This window comes from Oncorhynchus nerka, linkage group LG12 (assembly GCF_034236695.1).
Source record: "Oncorhynchus nerka isolate Pitt River linkage group LG12, Oner_Uvic_2.0, whole genome shotgun sequence".
Taxonomy (NCBI): domain Eukaryota; kingdom Metazoa; phylum Chordata; class Actinopteri; order Salmoniformes; family Salmonidae; genus Oncorhynchus; species Oncorhynchus nerka.
Genome location: NC_088407.1, coordinates 48,561,925 through 48,580,523, shown reverse-complemented (window position 1 = coordinate 48,580,523; position 18,599 = coordinate 48,561,925). Strand labels below are relative to the sequence as shown.

At 42.5% G+C, this 18,599-nt stretch overlaps 1 protein-coding gene across 2 annotated transcripts in view; it reads right to left on the bottom strand.

Annotated features, from left to right (window-relative positions):
• Window positions 1–14,131, bottom strand: part of LOC115138305 (SH3 and cysteine-rich domain-containing protein-like) — a 96,768-nt gene extending 82,637 nt beyond the window's left edge. The window contains exons 1-2 of one of the 2 annotated variants that reach the window (XM_029675010.2): window positions 13,523–14,131; window positions 4,724–5,102 (exon numbers count right to left, since the gene is read on the bottom strand). In XM_029675010.2, the coding sequence (XP_029530870.1) occupies window positions 4,724–5,102; window positions 13,523–13,633 (490 nt within the window). In that variant the 5' untranslated portion in view covers window positions 13,634–14,131. Of the gene's footprint in view, window positions 1–4,723; window positions 5,103–5,454; window positions 5,764–13,522 lie in introns of those variants that run through there. The other variant, XM_029675011.2, reaches the window with a different exon arrangement.
• Between the last annotated feature and the right edge of the window lie 4,468 nt (window positions 14,132–18,599).

The window sequence follows — 18,599 nt, the reverse complement described above, 5'->3', positions numbered from 1 at the left end:
AGGGTGATGAGCTGTGTTGCTTTTACGCCAAACATAATGTTTTGCATTGTTGCCAAAAAGTTCAATTTTGGTTTCATCTGACCAGAGCACCTTCTTCCACATGTTTGGTGTGTCTCCCAGGTGGCTTGTGGCAAACTTTAAACGACACTTTTTATGGATATCTTTAAGAAATGGCTTTCTTCTTGCCAGTCTTCCATAAAGGCCAGATTTGTGCAATATACGACTGATTGTTGTCCTATGGACAGAGTCTCCCACCTCAGCTGTAGATCTCTGCAGTTCATCCAGAGTGATCATGGGCCTCTTGGCTGCATCTCTGATCAGTCTTCTCCTTGTATGAGCTGAATGTTTAGAGGGACGGCCAGGTCTTGGTAGATTTGCAGTGGTCTGCTACTCCTTCCATTTCAATATTATCGCTTGCACAGTGCTCCTTGGGATGTATATATATATATTTTTTTTAATAGAATGTTCTTTTCACTTTGACATTATATATTATTTTGTATATATATATATATACCAGTCAAAAGTTTGGACACACCTACTCATTCAAGGGGTTTTCTTAATTTACTATTTTCTACATTGTAGAATAATAGTGAAGACATCAAAACTATGAAATAACACATATGGAATCATGTAGTAACCAAATCTAAATATATTTTATATTCTTCAAGGTAGCCTTTGCGTTGATGACAGCTTTGCACAGACCTGGCATAGAACATTCGGGAGAAGCTTAGTAAATGTTATTTATTCGAGCTCCGGGATAGGACAGTGTTTTTGCACCAGGAACAGTGCCATTTCTTACCATGGAGCTGCCCAAAATCAAGGCTGGCGAGAAGGACGAGGAAATCTGCCCACTTCCATGCTTCACAGGATTCGGAGAACCCTTTAAGGACGGGTGAGAGGCAGGATAACTTGAGCCCATAGCTCCCAACGCTATTTGGACTCCAGGCCAAAGGACAGATTTCCACAGGTCTAATGTCCATTGCTCGTGTTTCTGGGCCCAAGCAAGTCTCTTCTTATTATTGGTGTCCTTTAGTAGTGGTTTCTTTGTAGAAATTAGACCATGGAGGTCTGATTCACGCAGTCTCCTCTGAACAGTTGATGTTGAGATGTGTGTTACTTGAACTCTGTGAAGCATTTATTTGGGTAGCAATTTCTGAGGCTGGTAACTCTAATGAACTTATCCTCTGCAGCAGAGGTAACTCTAAGTCTTAATTTCCTGTGGCGGTCCTCATTACAGCCAGTTTGATCATAGCGCTTGATGGTTTTTGCGACTGCACTTGAAGAAACTTTCAAAGTTCTTGAAATGTTCCAGATTGACTGACATAATTTTTTAAAAGTAATGATGGACTGTTGTTTCTCTTTTCTTATTTGAGCTGTTCTTGCCATAATATGGACTTGGTTTTTACCAAAAAATATATATACCACCCCTACCTGAACTGATTGGCTCAAACGCATTAAGAAGGAAAGAAATTCCACAAATTAACTTTTAACAAGGCACGCCTGTTAATTGAAATGCATTTCAGGTGACTACCTCATTTAGCTGGTTGAGAGAATGCCAAGAGTGTGCAAAGCTGTCATCAAGGCAAAGGGTGGCTACTTTGAAGAATATCAAATATCAAATATATTTAGATTTGTTGAACACTTTTTTTGTGTTATTTCATAGTTTTGATGTCTTCAGAAAATAGTAAAAATAAAGAAAAAGCTTTCAATGAGTAGGTGTGTCCAAAGTTTTGACTGGTACTGTATTTATCACCCCAGAATGGCCATTATTCCAGAAGCTCAATATTGTTTTCATGATGCATTTGGTGATGATCAATGAATTCGCACAAAACGTATAAACAAAAGCATCCACTGTGAAAGTTGATACATGTAGGCCCTTCATATGCGCAGCACATTAAATGTATTGAATTCTATAAAACAAGACTTGTGACTGTCGAAGTTGTATAGAGCCTCACAATCATCACACACGACATAACACTGCTATCATCCTCTTTTACCACTTCACCAAATCTTTTCCAAATATTATTTTCACCTCTCCTTTTGCAGCTTTTGTTTGATTGAATTATTAAACTTCGATAATGTCCTTTTTTGCTTCCGTGGATTGACGTTAACTTTTTCTGCCCTTCCCAAAAGCATTATTTGGCAATTGGCTGTGTAGGCAATTTGGCGGAAATACAGTTAAACCCTGAAGTTTAGGCTTATGCAGTCATACCAGATAGCCTAAAATAATGAAAGAAAAACCTCAATGTAGCCTATGTAAATTGCACAATAATGATACTTTTTAAAATACGTTTTTAAGGTATTGTTTCTCTTTATTCAACCCGTCTGCCACCCACCCGCCCTTTAGCCCCACAATATTTATTGACCCTAAACCCGTCTGCCCAGCGACTGCAGGTTATGAGGCAACCCGTGCATAATTGGCCTCCATACATGCCTTATAAGCTGTATAAAGTCTATTTGTTCAATACTCATAAACACACGCATACACACATAGCTTACAGCTAGAAAATTATTCATATCGAGGCATTCAGTAAAAGCTGGACGATTATTTATCACCTCTTTTCAACTGTAAATTACTTTCCACCCTCTGTCACCCCCCTATAACTCTCCTATTCACTCCCCAGTAACAAGGTAGACTTTATTTAATAGGTCATTTGCAGCAAGGCCCTTTAATCAATAACCGAGTAATGTGCGGTGCTCAATCAGAGGCAACTAATCTGCTGTGGAGTTCCCATCACGTTCAATAAGAGAGACTTTTATGGCCAAGGCCTACATCCGCGGAACGCAAGGAGCCTTCTAGTCAATTAAATGGCTTTTTGAAAAGCCGACTGAAGCTTATTTCCACCAAAATTTGAGGGAGCAACGCACAAGACATCTTTCAAGTGCTTGGGGACAGTCAGAAAAATAATAGAGAGAGAGGTGGAGTGAGAGGGCTAGATAGTATAGCATGGACTTTTCTGAAATATTTTATGCGACAAAAGTAAAAAGTGCAAACAGGGTGTTGTTGACTCCTGGCAGAGAATTCTCAACAGGTTTTCTAATATGGCTTACTTCCAACCATCTACAGTCTAGATAGGATTTAGAGATGCATTGATCGCTGAGGAATGTTCATCAGGCCCCTTAATTTATGCATAGCATCAACAGTGAAGGGGTGACTCCAGGATGCTGGACTTCTAGGCAGAGTTCCTCTGTCCAGTGTCTGTGTTCTTTTGCCCATCTTAATCTTTTCTTTTTATTGGCCAGTCTGAGAGATGGCTTTTTCTTTGCAACTCTGCCTAGAAGGCCAGCATCCCAGAGTCGCCTCTTTACTGTTGATGTTGAGACTGGTATTTTGCGGGTACTATTTAATGAAGCTTCCAGTTGAGGACTTGTGAGGTGTCCGTTTCTCAAACTAGAAACTCTAATGTACTTGTCCTCTTGCTCAGTTGTGCACCAGGGCCTCCCACTCTTCTTTCTATTCTGGTTAGTGCCCGTTTGTGCTGTTCTGTGAAGGGAGTAGTACACAGTGTTGTACGAGATCTTCAGTTTCATGGCAATTTATCGCATGGAATAGCCTTCATTTCTCAGAACAAGAATAGACTGACGAGTTTCAGAAGAAAGTCTTTGTTTCTGGCCATTTTGAGCCTGTAATCGAACCCACAAATGCTGATGCTCCAGATAATCAACTAGTCTAAAGAAGGCCAGTTTTAGTGCTGTTTTAATCAGTACAACAGTTTCAGTTATGCTAACATAATTGCAAAAGGGTTTTCTAATGATCAATAAGCCTTTAAAAATGATAAACTTGGATTAGTTAACACAACATGCCATTGGAACACAGGAGTGATGGTTGCTGATAATGGGCCTCTGTACGCCTATGTAGATATTCTATTACAATCTTCCGTTTCCAGCTACAATAGTCATTTACAACATTAACAATGTCTACACTGTATTTCTGATCAATTTTATGTTATTTTAATGGACAAAAAATGTGCTTTTCTTTCAAAAACAAGGACATTTATAAATGACCCAAAAATGTTGAACGGCAGTGTACGTAATAACAAAGCACTTTTTACATAATAATAAAGCACTATTGTTCCTCAAACTCAGAGAGGAAACAAATGATCCATTCTCCTGGTACTCCCATCTCCCCAACACATCAAACAACACCAAAAGCACGTGGTCCCTACCTACCGTCTGTTTTGTTTTATTGGCTGTCAAACACTGGCTTAGCAGATGGTCTGAAGCGACCCTCATTACTACCTTGTTACATAAGCTCCCGGTGGTCCCTGCCTGCATGGTGCCTAACAAGGGGGCAAGGAAGGTGGAGCATCTGTTTGGGGACCGCCATATGGAACTGTGCTGCCTGTCAGACACTGAGAGACCGACTGACCTCTTTCACTAAGCACCCAGTTCATACTGCAGCTCCTGGACAACACTGACACATTTCCGCTGTCGGGCTGTTCCTACGGGAATGAAGCTAGTGGTTAAGTATGACTCTATGACACTTGTGACCGCCTGACACATTTTGATGGATAGAACTACATCTCACCGAGAAAGGGGTGGTTTCATAACAATGCTTTCTCTTAAATCATTGAAATACCATATGCAGTAATTACAGAGAACATTTCAAAACATCAACGAGAGTCACTGGATAAGTGACACCTTCCAGATCATCTGCATTGAGTTTTTTTCTGCAATACAATGCGGTGCAAATGTTTATTTGGGTTGGAAGGGTGACCATTACCTACGATCATGTGGTTGCAGACGTCACAGAAGGTGGGCTTCTTAAAGATGTGCTCCATGAAGCCGTGTCCGGTGGGGTCGATGGCGAGGGGGTGGCGCCCCGGGGAGTAGACCAAGGAAGGGGGGGCACATGGGATGGCCGGGGGCGCATTAGAGATCACCAGGTTGGAGGTTGAGCGAGGGGGGGCATGGTGGACAGGGTGGACGGGATTGGCCACCGTAACCCCGATGATGCTCATTTGGCCTGTGATGCTGCTGTTGTCCGAGAGCAGCTCTGTCGACAGCTTGGCGTCACTGTTGTTGCGCTGGAAGAAATTGTCTGCGCTCTTGCTGCGCATTCTCTTGGTTTTGAAGGAAAATGAGCGCTTCAGCTTCTGCATCTGGAGAGAGAGAGAGAGAGAGAGAGAGAAGCTTGAGAAGAAATTGACTATAGTCCCATCATAATATATTAAAGCATGTTTATTACATACTGTACAGTATGTATCAAGTTCAGTCAATCTTGCTCATGACTGTAGTATGTATGGGTATCTTTGCTCCTGAAATTTCCATCACTATACGCATTACATCTGTACAAGGTTCCGTAAAGTCCTGTTCTGCACTATTACTCCATATGACTTCTCATTGGGCTGTTCCAAGAAAACTCACATTTAGTCTTGCCTCAACTGAAAGAGACAACCATTCATAAATGTTCATTTATTTGTAGCTTTCTGATGCTCAATATTGCCCACTTACATTGCCAGGGCAACCTGATTTTGTTGTTGTTGTGAAAACTCTGTATACAGTAGGTCCGGTCCCCCATCTCGAAAAGAAATGCAATTTCCTGGGTTAGGCAATGCATCATGGAGGTAGCTTATCATTTCTACCATGCTGGGCGGCAATTCCGTGCCACAGCCTGAATCAATTTCATTACTGCTTCTCTTTTTTAAACTATAATTTATAGAGCAACCCTGGAGACAGGAAACAGCTCCTCTACAACCTCTAGAAAATGTATTTCCTCATCTTGAAGGACTTATCGTTTACTACGCTCCCACTTGGGTAGTGACAAAGTCTCAACCGAATGATTCTCCAACAAACGATCATTTCATTGCTTCCGTATCTGTCCAGTCAGTGCCTGCAGCGTCACATTGTAAATAATCATTTGTTCTTTAACTGACTTGCCTATTTCAATAAAGGTTAAATCAAATGTAAAAAATAAACATTGACGAACACTTCTTTATAAATGGTGGTGAATGACGGTCATAGAATGGTCTCATAAAAACATGATGTTCAATTACACAGGACAGGGCTGGCTCTGTAATGGGGACCCAACACCAGGGTGAATTGAGTGCCTATTTTCTGCTTGCTATTTAGGTGCATTTGTCCCTGCTGTTCAATCGAGTACAGGCTTAACTGAACGAACAACAAAGACGGAATGCAATATGACATTTTATTAAATAGTTTGGGGAATGACCTCGTTTCTGATGATGTGATGGCAGGTAGCCCTATGCAGGGCTGCTGGCATTGAAGCCCCCCGCCCGCTGGGGTAAAGGAGTTCCAGTGACGGGCCCTAAGATTATTATAGCTGCTTGTGGTGGGGAAGTGGATGGTTGTTGAAAATTGTTGCCAAAAAACAGCAAGTGAGAGAACATGGGTCATTTGACATACAGTATAAATACATCCCAATAATTACACCCATTGGTTGAGAAAGAGGAAGGTGATAATTGCAAGGTTAAACAGCAGGTGTGAGGAATGTGCATTATTGTGCTGTGTTATAGGCTATAAGGTAAGTAGGTGAATGACATTCCGCACATGGCTAATAGGAAAGAGGAGAAGAAAGAAGACGCTCTTTTGATGATGGTACATTTGTATTCATTCCCAATATGCCCGTGGAATAGGAAACAAAAGTGAATTATGTTATGCTTCAGACCAGCCTTCATGATTGAACTTTCGTAAATTACATTTGATCTGGTTTTATTAGATTGGCCTCAACAATGATTTCTAGGTTACATGACTGGAAAGTGTTGAGGTTAACACACATAAGCCTATACAGTCAGAGGATCATTAATGTTTGGTTAAGTTGAAATCACCTGGGGTGATCAATGATTGTATAACAGTTCAAATCAACTGAGTGGAGTTGTGGCAGCAAGTGTATGATCAGGACCTATTGATTACTCAGGTCAATCTGGAAACAATCAATCCAGCCCTCTACCACCTACACATCACGGTACTCTGGGAATTCACTGAAGCTTTGATGTAGCCTAGCCTTCACTCTAGGAGATTAGGAAAGAAAATACCTATCAATAATGTTCAGAAACACACAACGTTCTCACTGAGAAACGCTACCTTTTCTGTTTGTTTACCTTCTTAGTAATGAGATGGAAATGAAACTACGGTCGAGATAAAAAATGTTGCCATACATTGTGGCATCTTGAAAGTCAAATTGTAACGTTATCTCTCTTTCCATTTCGATTCAAGTCTAATTGAATTAAACAGGTAAGGTGGGGTAAGACATGAGCTGATAACTTATCTAAGGAATACCTGTTCTCCATTTCAATAGGGCCTGGCTGAGAAGTAGAATTATAAAAGCAATGTCTAACATTGTCTAGCTACAGGAGCATTATCATTGAATTTTGCACTTTTTTCTCTACTAAGACCAGAGGGCGACATAATACACTAGACATCAGTACTTTATGAGCATACAGTGCATGTGTGTTACCCAAGAAAAGCACATGTTTTGTCCATTACAATAACATCAAATTGATCGGAAATACAGTGGAGACATTGTTAATGTTGTAAATGACTACTGTAGTTGGAAACGGCTGATTTTATATGGAATTGTCACGTTCTGACCTTTATTTCCTTTGTTTTGTATTTATTTAGTATGGTCAGGGCGTGAGTTGGGTGGGCAGTCTGTTTGTTTTTCTAGGTTTTGGGTATTTCTATGTTTCGGCCTAGTATGGTGCTCAATCAGAGGCAGGTGTCATTAGTTGTCTCTGATTGAGAATCATACTTAGGTAGCCTGGGTTTCACTGTGTGTTTGTGGGTGATTGTTCCTGTCTCTGTGTTTGCACCAGATAGGACTGTTTAGGTTTTTGCACATTTATTGTTTCGTTAGTTATTTCATGTCTAGTTCCTTTATTAAAGAACATGAATAACCACCACGCTGCATTTTGGTCCGCTTCTCCTTCACCACAGGAAAACCCTTACAGGAATATATACATAGGCGTACAGAGGCCCATTATCAGAAACCAGCATCCCGGAGTCGCCTCTTCACTGTTGACGTTGAGACTGGTGTTTTGCGGGTACTATTTAATGAAGCTGCTGGTGGAGAACTTGTGAGGTGTCCGTTTCTCAAACTAGACACTCTAATGTACTTGTCCTCTTGCTCAGTTGTGCACCGGGGCATCCCACTCCTCTTTCTATTCTGATTAGATCCAGTTTCCTCTCACACGGAATAGCCTTCATTTCTCAGAACAAGAATAGACTGACGAGTTTCAGAAGAAAGTTCTTTGTTTCTATCCATTTTGAGCCTGTAATCGAACCCACAAATGCTGATGCTTCAGATACTGAACTAGTCTAAAGAAGGCCAGTTTTATTGCTTCTTTAATCAGATCAACAGTTTTCAGTTGTGCTAACATAATTGCAAAAGGGTTTTCTAATGATCAATTAGCCTTTTAAAATGATAAACTTGGATTAGTTAACACAACATGCCATTGGAACACAGGAGTGATGGTTGCTGATAATGGGCCTCTGTACGCCTATGTAGATATTCCATAAAAAATGTCCCGTTTCCAGCTACAATAGTCATTTTGTCACACCCTGACCTTAGTATTCTTTGTTTTCCTTGTTATTTTGTGACAGAATCACCCACTAACCAAGGACCAAGCGGCGTGGTAACAGGCAGCAGCAGGAGAGGCAGCAGCAGCAGCAACAGCAGCAGGAGAGGCAGCACTATGTAGAGACATGGACTTGGGAGGAGATCCTAGATGGGAAAGGACCCTGGGCACAGCCAGGAGAATATCGACTCCCCAAAGAAGAGCTGGAGGCAGCGAAGGCGGAGAGGCGCTGGTATGAGGAGGCAGCACGGCGGTGCGGATGGAAGCCCGAGAGTCAGCCCCAAAAATGTATTGGGGGGTGGCACACAGGGAGTGTGGCACACAGGGAGTGTGGCGAAGCCAGGTAGGAGACCTGTGCCAACTTCCTGTGCTTACCGGTGGGTGAGAGAGACCGGGCAGGCACCGTGTTATGCTGTGGAGCGCACGGTGTCCCCAGTGCGGGTGAAACCTGCTTTACGCATCTGGTCTCCAGTGCGTCTCCTTGGGCCGGCGTACATGGCACCAGCCTTATGCATGGTGTCGCCGGTTCGCCTGCACAGCCCAGTGCGGGCTATTCCACCTCGCCACACTGGCAGTGCGACCGGGAGCATTCCACCAGGTAAGGTTGGGCAGGCTCGGTGCTCAAGAGCTCCAGTGTGCCTGCACGGTCCGGTCTATCCAGTGCCACCTCCACGCACCAGCCCTCCGGTGGCAGCCCCCCGCACCAGGCTGTCTCTCCGTCTCAGCCCTACAGGTGCTCCAGCCTGTCCAGAGCTGCTAGAGTCTCCAGCCTGTCCAGAGCTGCTAGAGTCTCCTGCCTGTCCAGCGCTGCTAGAGTCTCCCGCCTGTCCAGCGCTGCTAGAGTCTCCCGCCTGTCCAGCGCTGCTAGAGTCTCCTGCCTGTCCAGAGCTGCTAGAATCTCCCGCCAGTCAGCCAGGAGCCGCCAGTCAGCCGCCAGAGCCGCCAGTCAGCCAGGATCCGCCAGAGCCGCCATTCATCCAGGATCTGCCAGAGCCGCCATTCAGCGAGGATCCGCCAGAGCTACCAGTCTGCCAGGATCCGCCAGAGCCACCAGTCTGCCAGGATCCGCCAGTCTGCCAGGATCCGCCACAGCCGCCTGTCTGCCAGGATCCGCCAGAGCCGCCTGTCTGCCAGGATCCGCCAGAGCCGCCAGTCTGCCAGGATCCGCCAGAGCCGCCAGTCTGCCAGGATCCGCCAGAGCCGCCTGTCTGCCAGGATCCGCCAGAGCCGCCAGGATCCGCCAGAGCCGCCAGTTAGCCAGGATCCACCAGAGTCGTCAGCCAGTCCCAAGCTGCCCCTCAGTCCCGAGCTGCCCCTCAGTCCGGAGTTGCCCCTCAGTCCAGTGGGGCCATTTAGTAGGGTGCCAATTCTAGGTTGACGGCGAGGGTCGCTAGGAGGAGACTAAAGCGGACAAAGACTATGGTGTGGTGGGGTCCACGTCCAGCGCCACCACCATGGACAGACGCCCCACCCAGACCCTCCCCTATAGGTTTAGGTGTGCGGCCGGGAGTCCGCACCTTTGGGGGGGGGGGTACTGTCACACCCTGACCTTAGTATTCTTTGTTTTCCTTGTTATTTTGGTTAGGTCAGAGTGTGACATGGGTGATGTATGTGTTTTTCCCTTGTCTAGGGGTTTTGTATGTTTATGGGGCTGTTTCCTTTCTAGGTATATTGTATGTCTATGGTTGCCTAGATTGGTTCTCAATTAGAGGCAGCTGTCTATCGTTGTCTCTGATTGGGAACCATATTTAGGCAGCCATATTCTTTGGGTACTTTGTGGGTGATTGTTTCCGTGTCTGTGTTTGTTTCAACACACGGTAGTGTTTCGGTTATTCAAGTTTCGTTTATTGTTTTGTAGTGTTTCGGTTTATTCATTAAAAACAACTATGGAGACCACGCTGCATTTTGGTCCGATCCCTGCTACACCTCCTCTTCAGACGAAGAGGAGGAAATCAGCCGTGACACATTTACAACATTAACAATGTCTACACTGTATTTCTGATCCATTTGATGTTATTTTAATGGACAAAACTGTGCTTTTCTTTCAAAAACAAGGACATTTCTAAGTGACCCCAAACTTTTGAACGGTAGTGTATAAAAAATATATTGTCCACTCTCTCCCTCCCTCAGTAAGGGGATGATCTGTCTGTGTTATCTTTAAGTTACAGAGCTACTATGGAATTAAACAGAACATTTACTGTACCTCAATTCTAAAATGATTTGACATGCATTATATTGTATAGAAAACATTTGCACCTACATATTGCTTTCCAACGATGAAAAATAAAACAAACTACTTTCTGGATGAAGAGCTTTCAGCTATTTCTAATTCTAAACAATGAAGGCTCAAGGAGGCAATGTTCTCTTTCTCAAGACTGGAAACGAACATAAAGGTTGTCAGCATAATAAGAAAATAAATGCATCAGGCAACACCAGACTGTGGGTGCACCATTGGGAAATAGCTGGCTGTTGATACGGGATCTATCACAAGAGCAATAGCCACATGGACAAGCTTAAAAGGAGCCATGAGAAGGGGGGGGGTGGGGGTTCAAGCTAAAACCTAATTTACCAAAAACACCTCAGGGAATATGATGAATTATGATTTTCCCAAGGAAGCTTAAATAGTGTTTGTCATTAAGACTATACAAAATTAGAGTTTTAGCAAAGATTCTGATGCAAGTTTTGATAGGGCACTTAACTTTTCTTACTTTATGAAACCCAACTTTTCCTTAAAAGGAAAAACCATAAAAGTCACATTCAAATGATTGAAAGAGTCCCTATATGGTGTCTTCAAAGAAGTAGCCTAGCTTCTTTCTCTGCGACTTCATGAACATGTATTACAAATGGTTTATTATGCATTTTGAGTGAAATCAACAGTCTGTGCCATGTGCATTGTTGAATCACCCATGTGAGGTATAGTTCCATGCACTACTCTGACCTTCTAGAATGCCCTAGAACCCTCAAACTCAACTCTGGCTGTCAAAGCTAGTTCCACAGTGTTTATATTATTGTTCCGCTCTAATCAGGGACTGATTTAGACCTGGGACACCAGGTGGGTACAATTAATTATCAAGTAGAAAAGAAAACCAGCAGGCTCCGGACCTCGTAGGGTAAGAGTTGAATACCCCTGCCCTAGAGTATCAAGGGAATTTTGGGAGCAGGCCAGTAACCGAAAGGTTGCTGTATCGAATCTCTGAGCTGACAAGGTAAAAATCTGTTGTTCTGAGCCAGGCAGTTAATCCACTGTTCCCCAGGCGCCAATGTCGATTATGGCAGCCCTCTCTGATTCAGAGGGTTTGGGTTAAATGCTTCTCCCTTTCTAAGATATTATTTCTGATTATCAAAGAGTATAATGACACCTAGCTAAATAGCTCATTATCCATTTAGAAAGCAATCAACATTCTCAAAGTCATGCACCTCTCTCCAAGGAACCCAACCATAGCATCCCAACTGAGACACCTGGAAGCAAGTAGTACAGTTGATTGCCCATAGCTGCTAACTATGCCAGGATACCTGCCACGAATCCCTTCTAATCGCACAGTCTACTGACCACATTTACTGATGTGTAGGGATAGGGAGTGCTACAGTAATGTAACAATGAAAGGGAAAGAGTTCTCATTTTGCCATCGCCGGAGCAACTGGCTGCCATGGAGAGGAAATGGAAAAACTGAAATGAAAACAGGTCAGTGATGAAAGAAACTCAGAAGCGTGTCTAAAGTGTCCTGCTTAAGCCCGAGAGCTTTGGGACAGGAAGGGAGCGTAACTGGTTTAAAATCTACAACTGTAGTGATAGTGATTGGTCCAGTATTTGACATCTAATTGAAGTACTTACACAGGGTTACAGGTGACCCAGATAAATGGGTGTGGACTACAAAACTACAGATATGGGATATTAATTTGATCACTCTATTGTTGCTGAGAATATTCCTGCGGAGCAGGAAATGCAAACGTATAGTTATGAGTATAGTGTAAAAGGCTTCTAAAGTTTGTAAATTCCACTTTGAAATTTCAGACTTGATTTGCCCTAATGAAAAATGTATCAACCCTTATAAAAATGTCCTGCAACCGCAGTTTCGTGTTTTTGTTGAAAGACGTGGAACTCTGTAAGGTTGTCGGCTGCCATACCCCCTTCATATCAAGGTATTGATGAGCTGTGCATTCTTTTATGGGTCATTTCCTGTTGCTGTAGGGTTATTTCTCTTCTGTTCATGATTATTTTTCTGCTGTAGCAAACTGGCTCAAATTAAGAGTTTACATCTGTAGAAAAAATGGCAATAGCAGAGCTGGAACAATCCTATAGTTCCCACATGTTGCAACCCCCAAAACTTTTAGGGTCCATCTGTCTGTCCTATTCATACATATTAAGCTGTTTATGATACTGTACTTTCATTGGCAAGGTTGAATGTCATACATTAATATTATTGGCTGAAAACAATAAGTGCAAAAACTAAATTCAGACTAAATGAACTAAGGAACAAACAATGTTGTTATGAAAGGATATTAAGCTATAACCAAAATAGTTGCCTAGAATAGAATTTCAGAGTACAGGCTTGATTTTTCAATCATATAACTCTACTTCAATAATGCCTATTATGGGACAGATACGTTTTAATTAACATTTTTGGAATACATAACTGAATACATGAAATATGTATGAAAAGATGGAATATACCGTGTGAATATCTTTTTGTTTCCACCATAGTGCATAAGTGAAGTATGACCGTGTCCAATATATGAGCCATCAAAAATATACAACATATGTCAAATACATGTCAAAGCTTTGGCTGTTCCAGACTGAGAGGCTGCATATTTAAAATATATAATTAATTGAACAGGCTAAATTTGTAAAACACATGTCTAAGCTTTGGCTGTTCTAGATTGAGAAGGGAGTCATGCAGCCTCTTTATCTATTTCATACCCTTTCACGATCTATTGATTAATGGAATGGTCGCATCACCTAAAAACGACCTTCTTGGGTACACTACCTTTGTCTCCTGTTGACTAGCACTGGGCGCTGGTGACTGAGGTGTCTCGTGCTGATCGCGCTCGTTCTTGCCCAAACTCTCGTCCTGCATGATGTTAGCCGGTGGAATCATTTTCTCTCCTCTTGAACAACAAAAAAACTGAAAGAGCAGCTTCGTGTTGCGTTGAGGAAGTTTTCACACTCTTAAATATCCCTGTTTGCTACACATTTCAGTGTTTTCCTGTCTTCGTCGTGACTTCTTCAACTGTCGTTTGTAAAGAGAAGTCTTTCTGATGCCGGCGGTTCTGGAATACCGTAGATGATGCCTGGAATTCCGTCGAAAGGGAAAGGTAGGCTACATAATCGACTCTGATGAAAATAAAACAATTTGGTGTGTAGAATAAGGGTTTAAAATGACATTTAGGTATGTGGACACACACTTGTAAGCCAAATGTGTTATAATTCGCCCACTATCGACTCTATCGAGTACTTTCCACCACTCTTGTGCTGCGTAATGTTGCCAACAACACATCCGTGTCCATGCGCGCTGCCTCTGGTCTGGAGCTGTTCTTGCCCTTGCTGTCCTGTCAGTGATCAGATGGATTCTGCTGTCGTCTTGTTCATCCGTGGATAGCTGAGCTAGAGATCTGTATATAATGACGAGATGATAATGCCTCCGCCCTAACAATGGGAGTCCTTGTCCCGAGGACGGGAAGGCAGGCAACAAGTTGAGGTGCAAAATAAATGGAAACGCATTAGGCTTATTTTGGACAGATTTTGGCTAAACTAAAACCTCTCGCTTACTCTCTGTTTGAGCGCTTGCCTCATGGTGGATGTGGAGGGATTGGGGTCTTTCTTGTCAATGTAGTTTGGTAAGGCAGTCCCAGACATCCTTCTATTTTTGTCATCATAAATGTCAGAAAGAATATTACATGAATTTGGTTATTATTCTTGGGTCAGATTGAAGCAAGCAGCAGGCAGGCTATCATATTTAATATACAGTGAGTTTACAAAACATTAAGAACACCTTGCTAAATTTGAGTTGCATCCCCTTTTGCCATCACAACAGCTTCAATTTGGTGTTGAAAGTGTTCCACGGAGATGCTGGCCCATGTTCACTTCAATGCTTCCCACAATTGTCAAGTTGGCTGGATGTCCTTTGGATGGTGGACCATTCTTGATGTTTTTCCAAATCTCTATTCAGTGTTTTCATTCCTTAGCCCACTGCAACCGCAGTTTTGTGTTTTTGTTGAAAGAAGTGGAACTCTGTAAGGTCGTCAGCTGCCATATTCCCTTCGTGTCAAGGTATGATGAGTTGTGCATTCTTTTATGGGTATTTGGGCAACAATGCTGTACTGGACTATCAGTTGACTAACTGTAGCCCGTCTGTTGCTCTGTACAATTCGTGTCAGCCTCCTCTTTCATCAATGCCTGTAGTTGGCTGGATGTCCTTTGGGTGGTGGACCATTCTTGATACACACAGGAAACTATTGAGAATTTTTTTTAAACAGCAGCATTACAGTTGTTGACACACTCAAACCGGTGCACCTGGCACCTACTATACTACCATACCGTGTTCAAAGGCACTGAAATATTTTGTCTTTCCCCCATTCACCCTCTAAATGGCACACATACACAATCCATGTCTCAATTGTCTCAAGGCTTAAAAATCATTCTTTAATCATTAATCTACACGGATTGAAGTGGATTTAACAGGTGACATCAATAAGGGATCATAGCTTTCACCTGGTCAGTCTATGTCATGGAAAGAGCAGGTGTTCCTAATGTTTTGTACACTCAATGTATACTGTATATTATAAACTGGGTGGTTCAAGCCCTGAATGCTGATTGGCTGAAAGCCGTGGTATATCAGACCACGTACCACGGGTATGAAAAAACAGTGTATAATAGCAATAAGACACCTCGAGAGTTTGTGGTACATTGGCCATATACCACACCCCCTCTGGCCTTATTGCTTAAATATACGTGTTTGGTATGTTGGGCAATTTGTTTGCAGGGCCTTTGGATTCTATGGAAAGTCTCAGTCAATGTCACCTCCCGGGTTCTGTAAGATTCATTCATACATTTATATAATTTATTTTCTGAAATACTGTATGTTATTCAATCATGATAAACTTTTCACTACAGTCTAATTCATATTCTGGCAATACTTTCAGTTTGAAGTTCTATAATTTTCCTGTCATTCTCCAGATCTAGCATATCTAGTATAAATTAGAAGACTTGATGAAACTCTTTCAAGCATAATTAATTTGTGTTTCTCCATACCTTCAACATTACTTCTTCAGTAGAGCAGAAACAGAATTCTGCGCGAGACAGTCAATACAATTAGACAGACATGCGTCTTTATTGCCAATCAGTTTGGGATTATTCCCCAATATGTTGTAGCCACAAACAAATTATGCATATATTTGAGATTTTTTCTCGTGTGTTGTCATTATGTTTAAAATTTACTTGGTTTGTAGTGCATGCCTATAATGAAAAGCAAATTTACTCACAAATTAATCCCTGTCTTGTGATCCTAGTAGTGACAGATCACTCTGCCTCCCCCAAGGCTCCTCTGTGAGGTGATGTCCTTGAAATAATAGCAGAGCGAGCTAGACTGCAGCCTCTCTGTGACTTGAATACAAACACCACAACAGAGCAGGGTATGAAATACAGATATTATGCTACTGATCTGATGCATTAATCCAAAAATAGTAATGGTCAGAAATAACAATAATCTTAACATCATAGCATTGTCTATATTTTTTTATTTGTTATTTTTATTTAACTAGGCAAGTCAGTTAAGAACAAATTCTTATTTACAATGAGGGCCTACCCCGGCCAAACCGGATGACACTCGGCCAATTGTGCGCCGCCCTATGAGATTCCCAATCACGGCCGGATGTGATACAGCCTGGATCCGAACAAGGGACTGTAGTGACGCCTCTTGCACTGAGATGCAGTGCCTTAGACTGCTGCGCACTCGGGAGCCCATATGTCTGAAATCAATTCTGATATGTAGTTTACTCTACAATTCTTGGTATTGTCTCCTGCAGGCCTAGTGCTGCTTGAAATTAATGAAGACAGCAAGCCCTAAATAACATGGCAGTTGTGTATATTCAAGGATGCCAAGGGAAGGCTGAATTTATCTCACAGGAGAATGCATCCGAGAGAGCAAAACAGCGCCCCTCTGTCTCTCTATGTGTAGGCCATCTATCTGATGCTGTCTGGTCCAAACGAGTATGACATTGCTGCCGCCCGTTGCATTGAAGGCAAGGGAAGCCAGCGAGCCTCTGTCCTCCCTTGACAAAAAAAGTATACAAAATTTGCCAATCAGCATTGAGCTAAACTGAGCAAGCTCAACTGTGAATGGTCCTGGCGCAGCAAAAAAAAGTGTCAAGGGAAGCCATCTTGGATTTGCCGTGACTTCTATGAAATCCAATTGAAAGCATAAGTAATTTACAGAAAAACTTGAATTGTTGAATCTCGTTGTGTTGTTGTCCTCCAGTGCCTAGTTAGCCAGCTAGCTAAAATTGTCCCTTTCCTAAATTAGCCATGGATGGAGATAGGGATTTGGACTTGTGGTTTTACTTAATTCTCCGTACTGGCCAATGATAATGCCGGCGATTCTGATCCAACCACAAATTCACACATTGTTGTGCCCCTGGCCTGTGAGGATGGAAGTTCATTTTGGCCACAAAGTCTTTCTTTCATCAGCATAATGACTCAACTGTGTCAGATCAACAGGTTCATGACACTTCATTATCCCTAATGAAATCAGTCACAAGTGAGTGAGAAGAACTCACACAAGTGAGTGAGCGTGACTCAACCAAGATGGTGGGTTACCGAGAACCAACTCATCAGCGATTAAGACGAAAATGCATCACCACTTGCAGACAGGAAGTGGGAAAGTGAAGGAGAAGAAACACTATAATTTCTACTCTCAGCTGCTGGTCATGACTAAGAGCCAAAGGGCTAGGAGAGATGCAGGGTTAATTATATCAAATTAAGGGTCTAGGCTGAGGCACTGTGACGAGCTGACTTGTGTAATTTCATGGCTGACAGACTGATTATCACAGATTATTTCTTTTCTATCAGTTCTTTCTTTTCTTTTTTTCTTTCTTTCCTTAAACACCAAGACTCTGCTTAAAGAAAACAAAGGCTACAGCTTCACCTCTGCCATTGGGAAATTCTTTAGTCCAATTTACCCCATTGTTCTCTCAGGCAAGAGTTCAGATATGACAGTTTGAAGACTTCCATGGTTGGAAACTGGATTTATTTCGCATTATAACTCCAAAATGCAGTTGTGGTTTTAATCCAGGGGGTTTACAGTTTTTGCCAGTCTCTGGACGATATCCAGTGAGATTGTTTGCGTGTTATGGAACTTCACAGTATAATGTACATCCTATCAGGACAGGATCTACAAAGACATTTTGTAACACTTCTACTTGATTTAGCAAACAGCACTATTGAAGTGCTAATCTTCAATGACCTTGTCAGTGAATGTTCACACTCTATTCTTGGTACCAGAATCATAGTGCCAGGCAGCCACTTTATGGAATTATATTTGCTAGGTGGAATGAGGGATGATAAATACATGAATTAACTTGAAATGACCTTTTAAGCATTGCATGACTGAAAGTCTTGAATAATGAGAGGTCGTGATCATTAACTTCTCAACTGGATATAAATGGGTGCCAGCTTTATTTTTCACATTGGGGGAATTCCAAAGCACAGAAGAAACACTTAAAAATGACAAATATCCACTTGAAATAGTGTTGACATCCACAAGTTGACTGTTTGAGAGCCCAGTGCATGTGGTTCCCCTGGCAACATTTCAGCAACTTGCAATTTCCCCCAAATTCAGGAACTATTTCCCCAAATTCAATCACATTCCCCACTGCCCTTTCCCACCTGGACAAAAGGAACAGCTATGTGAGAATGCTGTTCATTGACTACAGCTCAGCGTTCAGCACCATAGAGCCCACAAAGCTCATCACTAAGCTAAGGACCCTGGGACTAAACACCTCCCTCTGCAACTGGATCCTGGACATCCTGGAAGTAAGGGCAGGCAACAACACATCTGCCACGCTGAT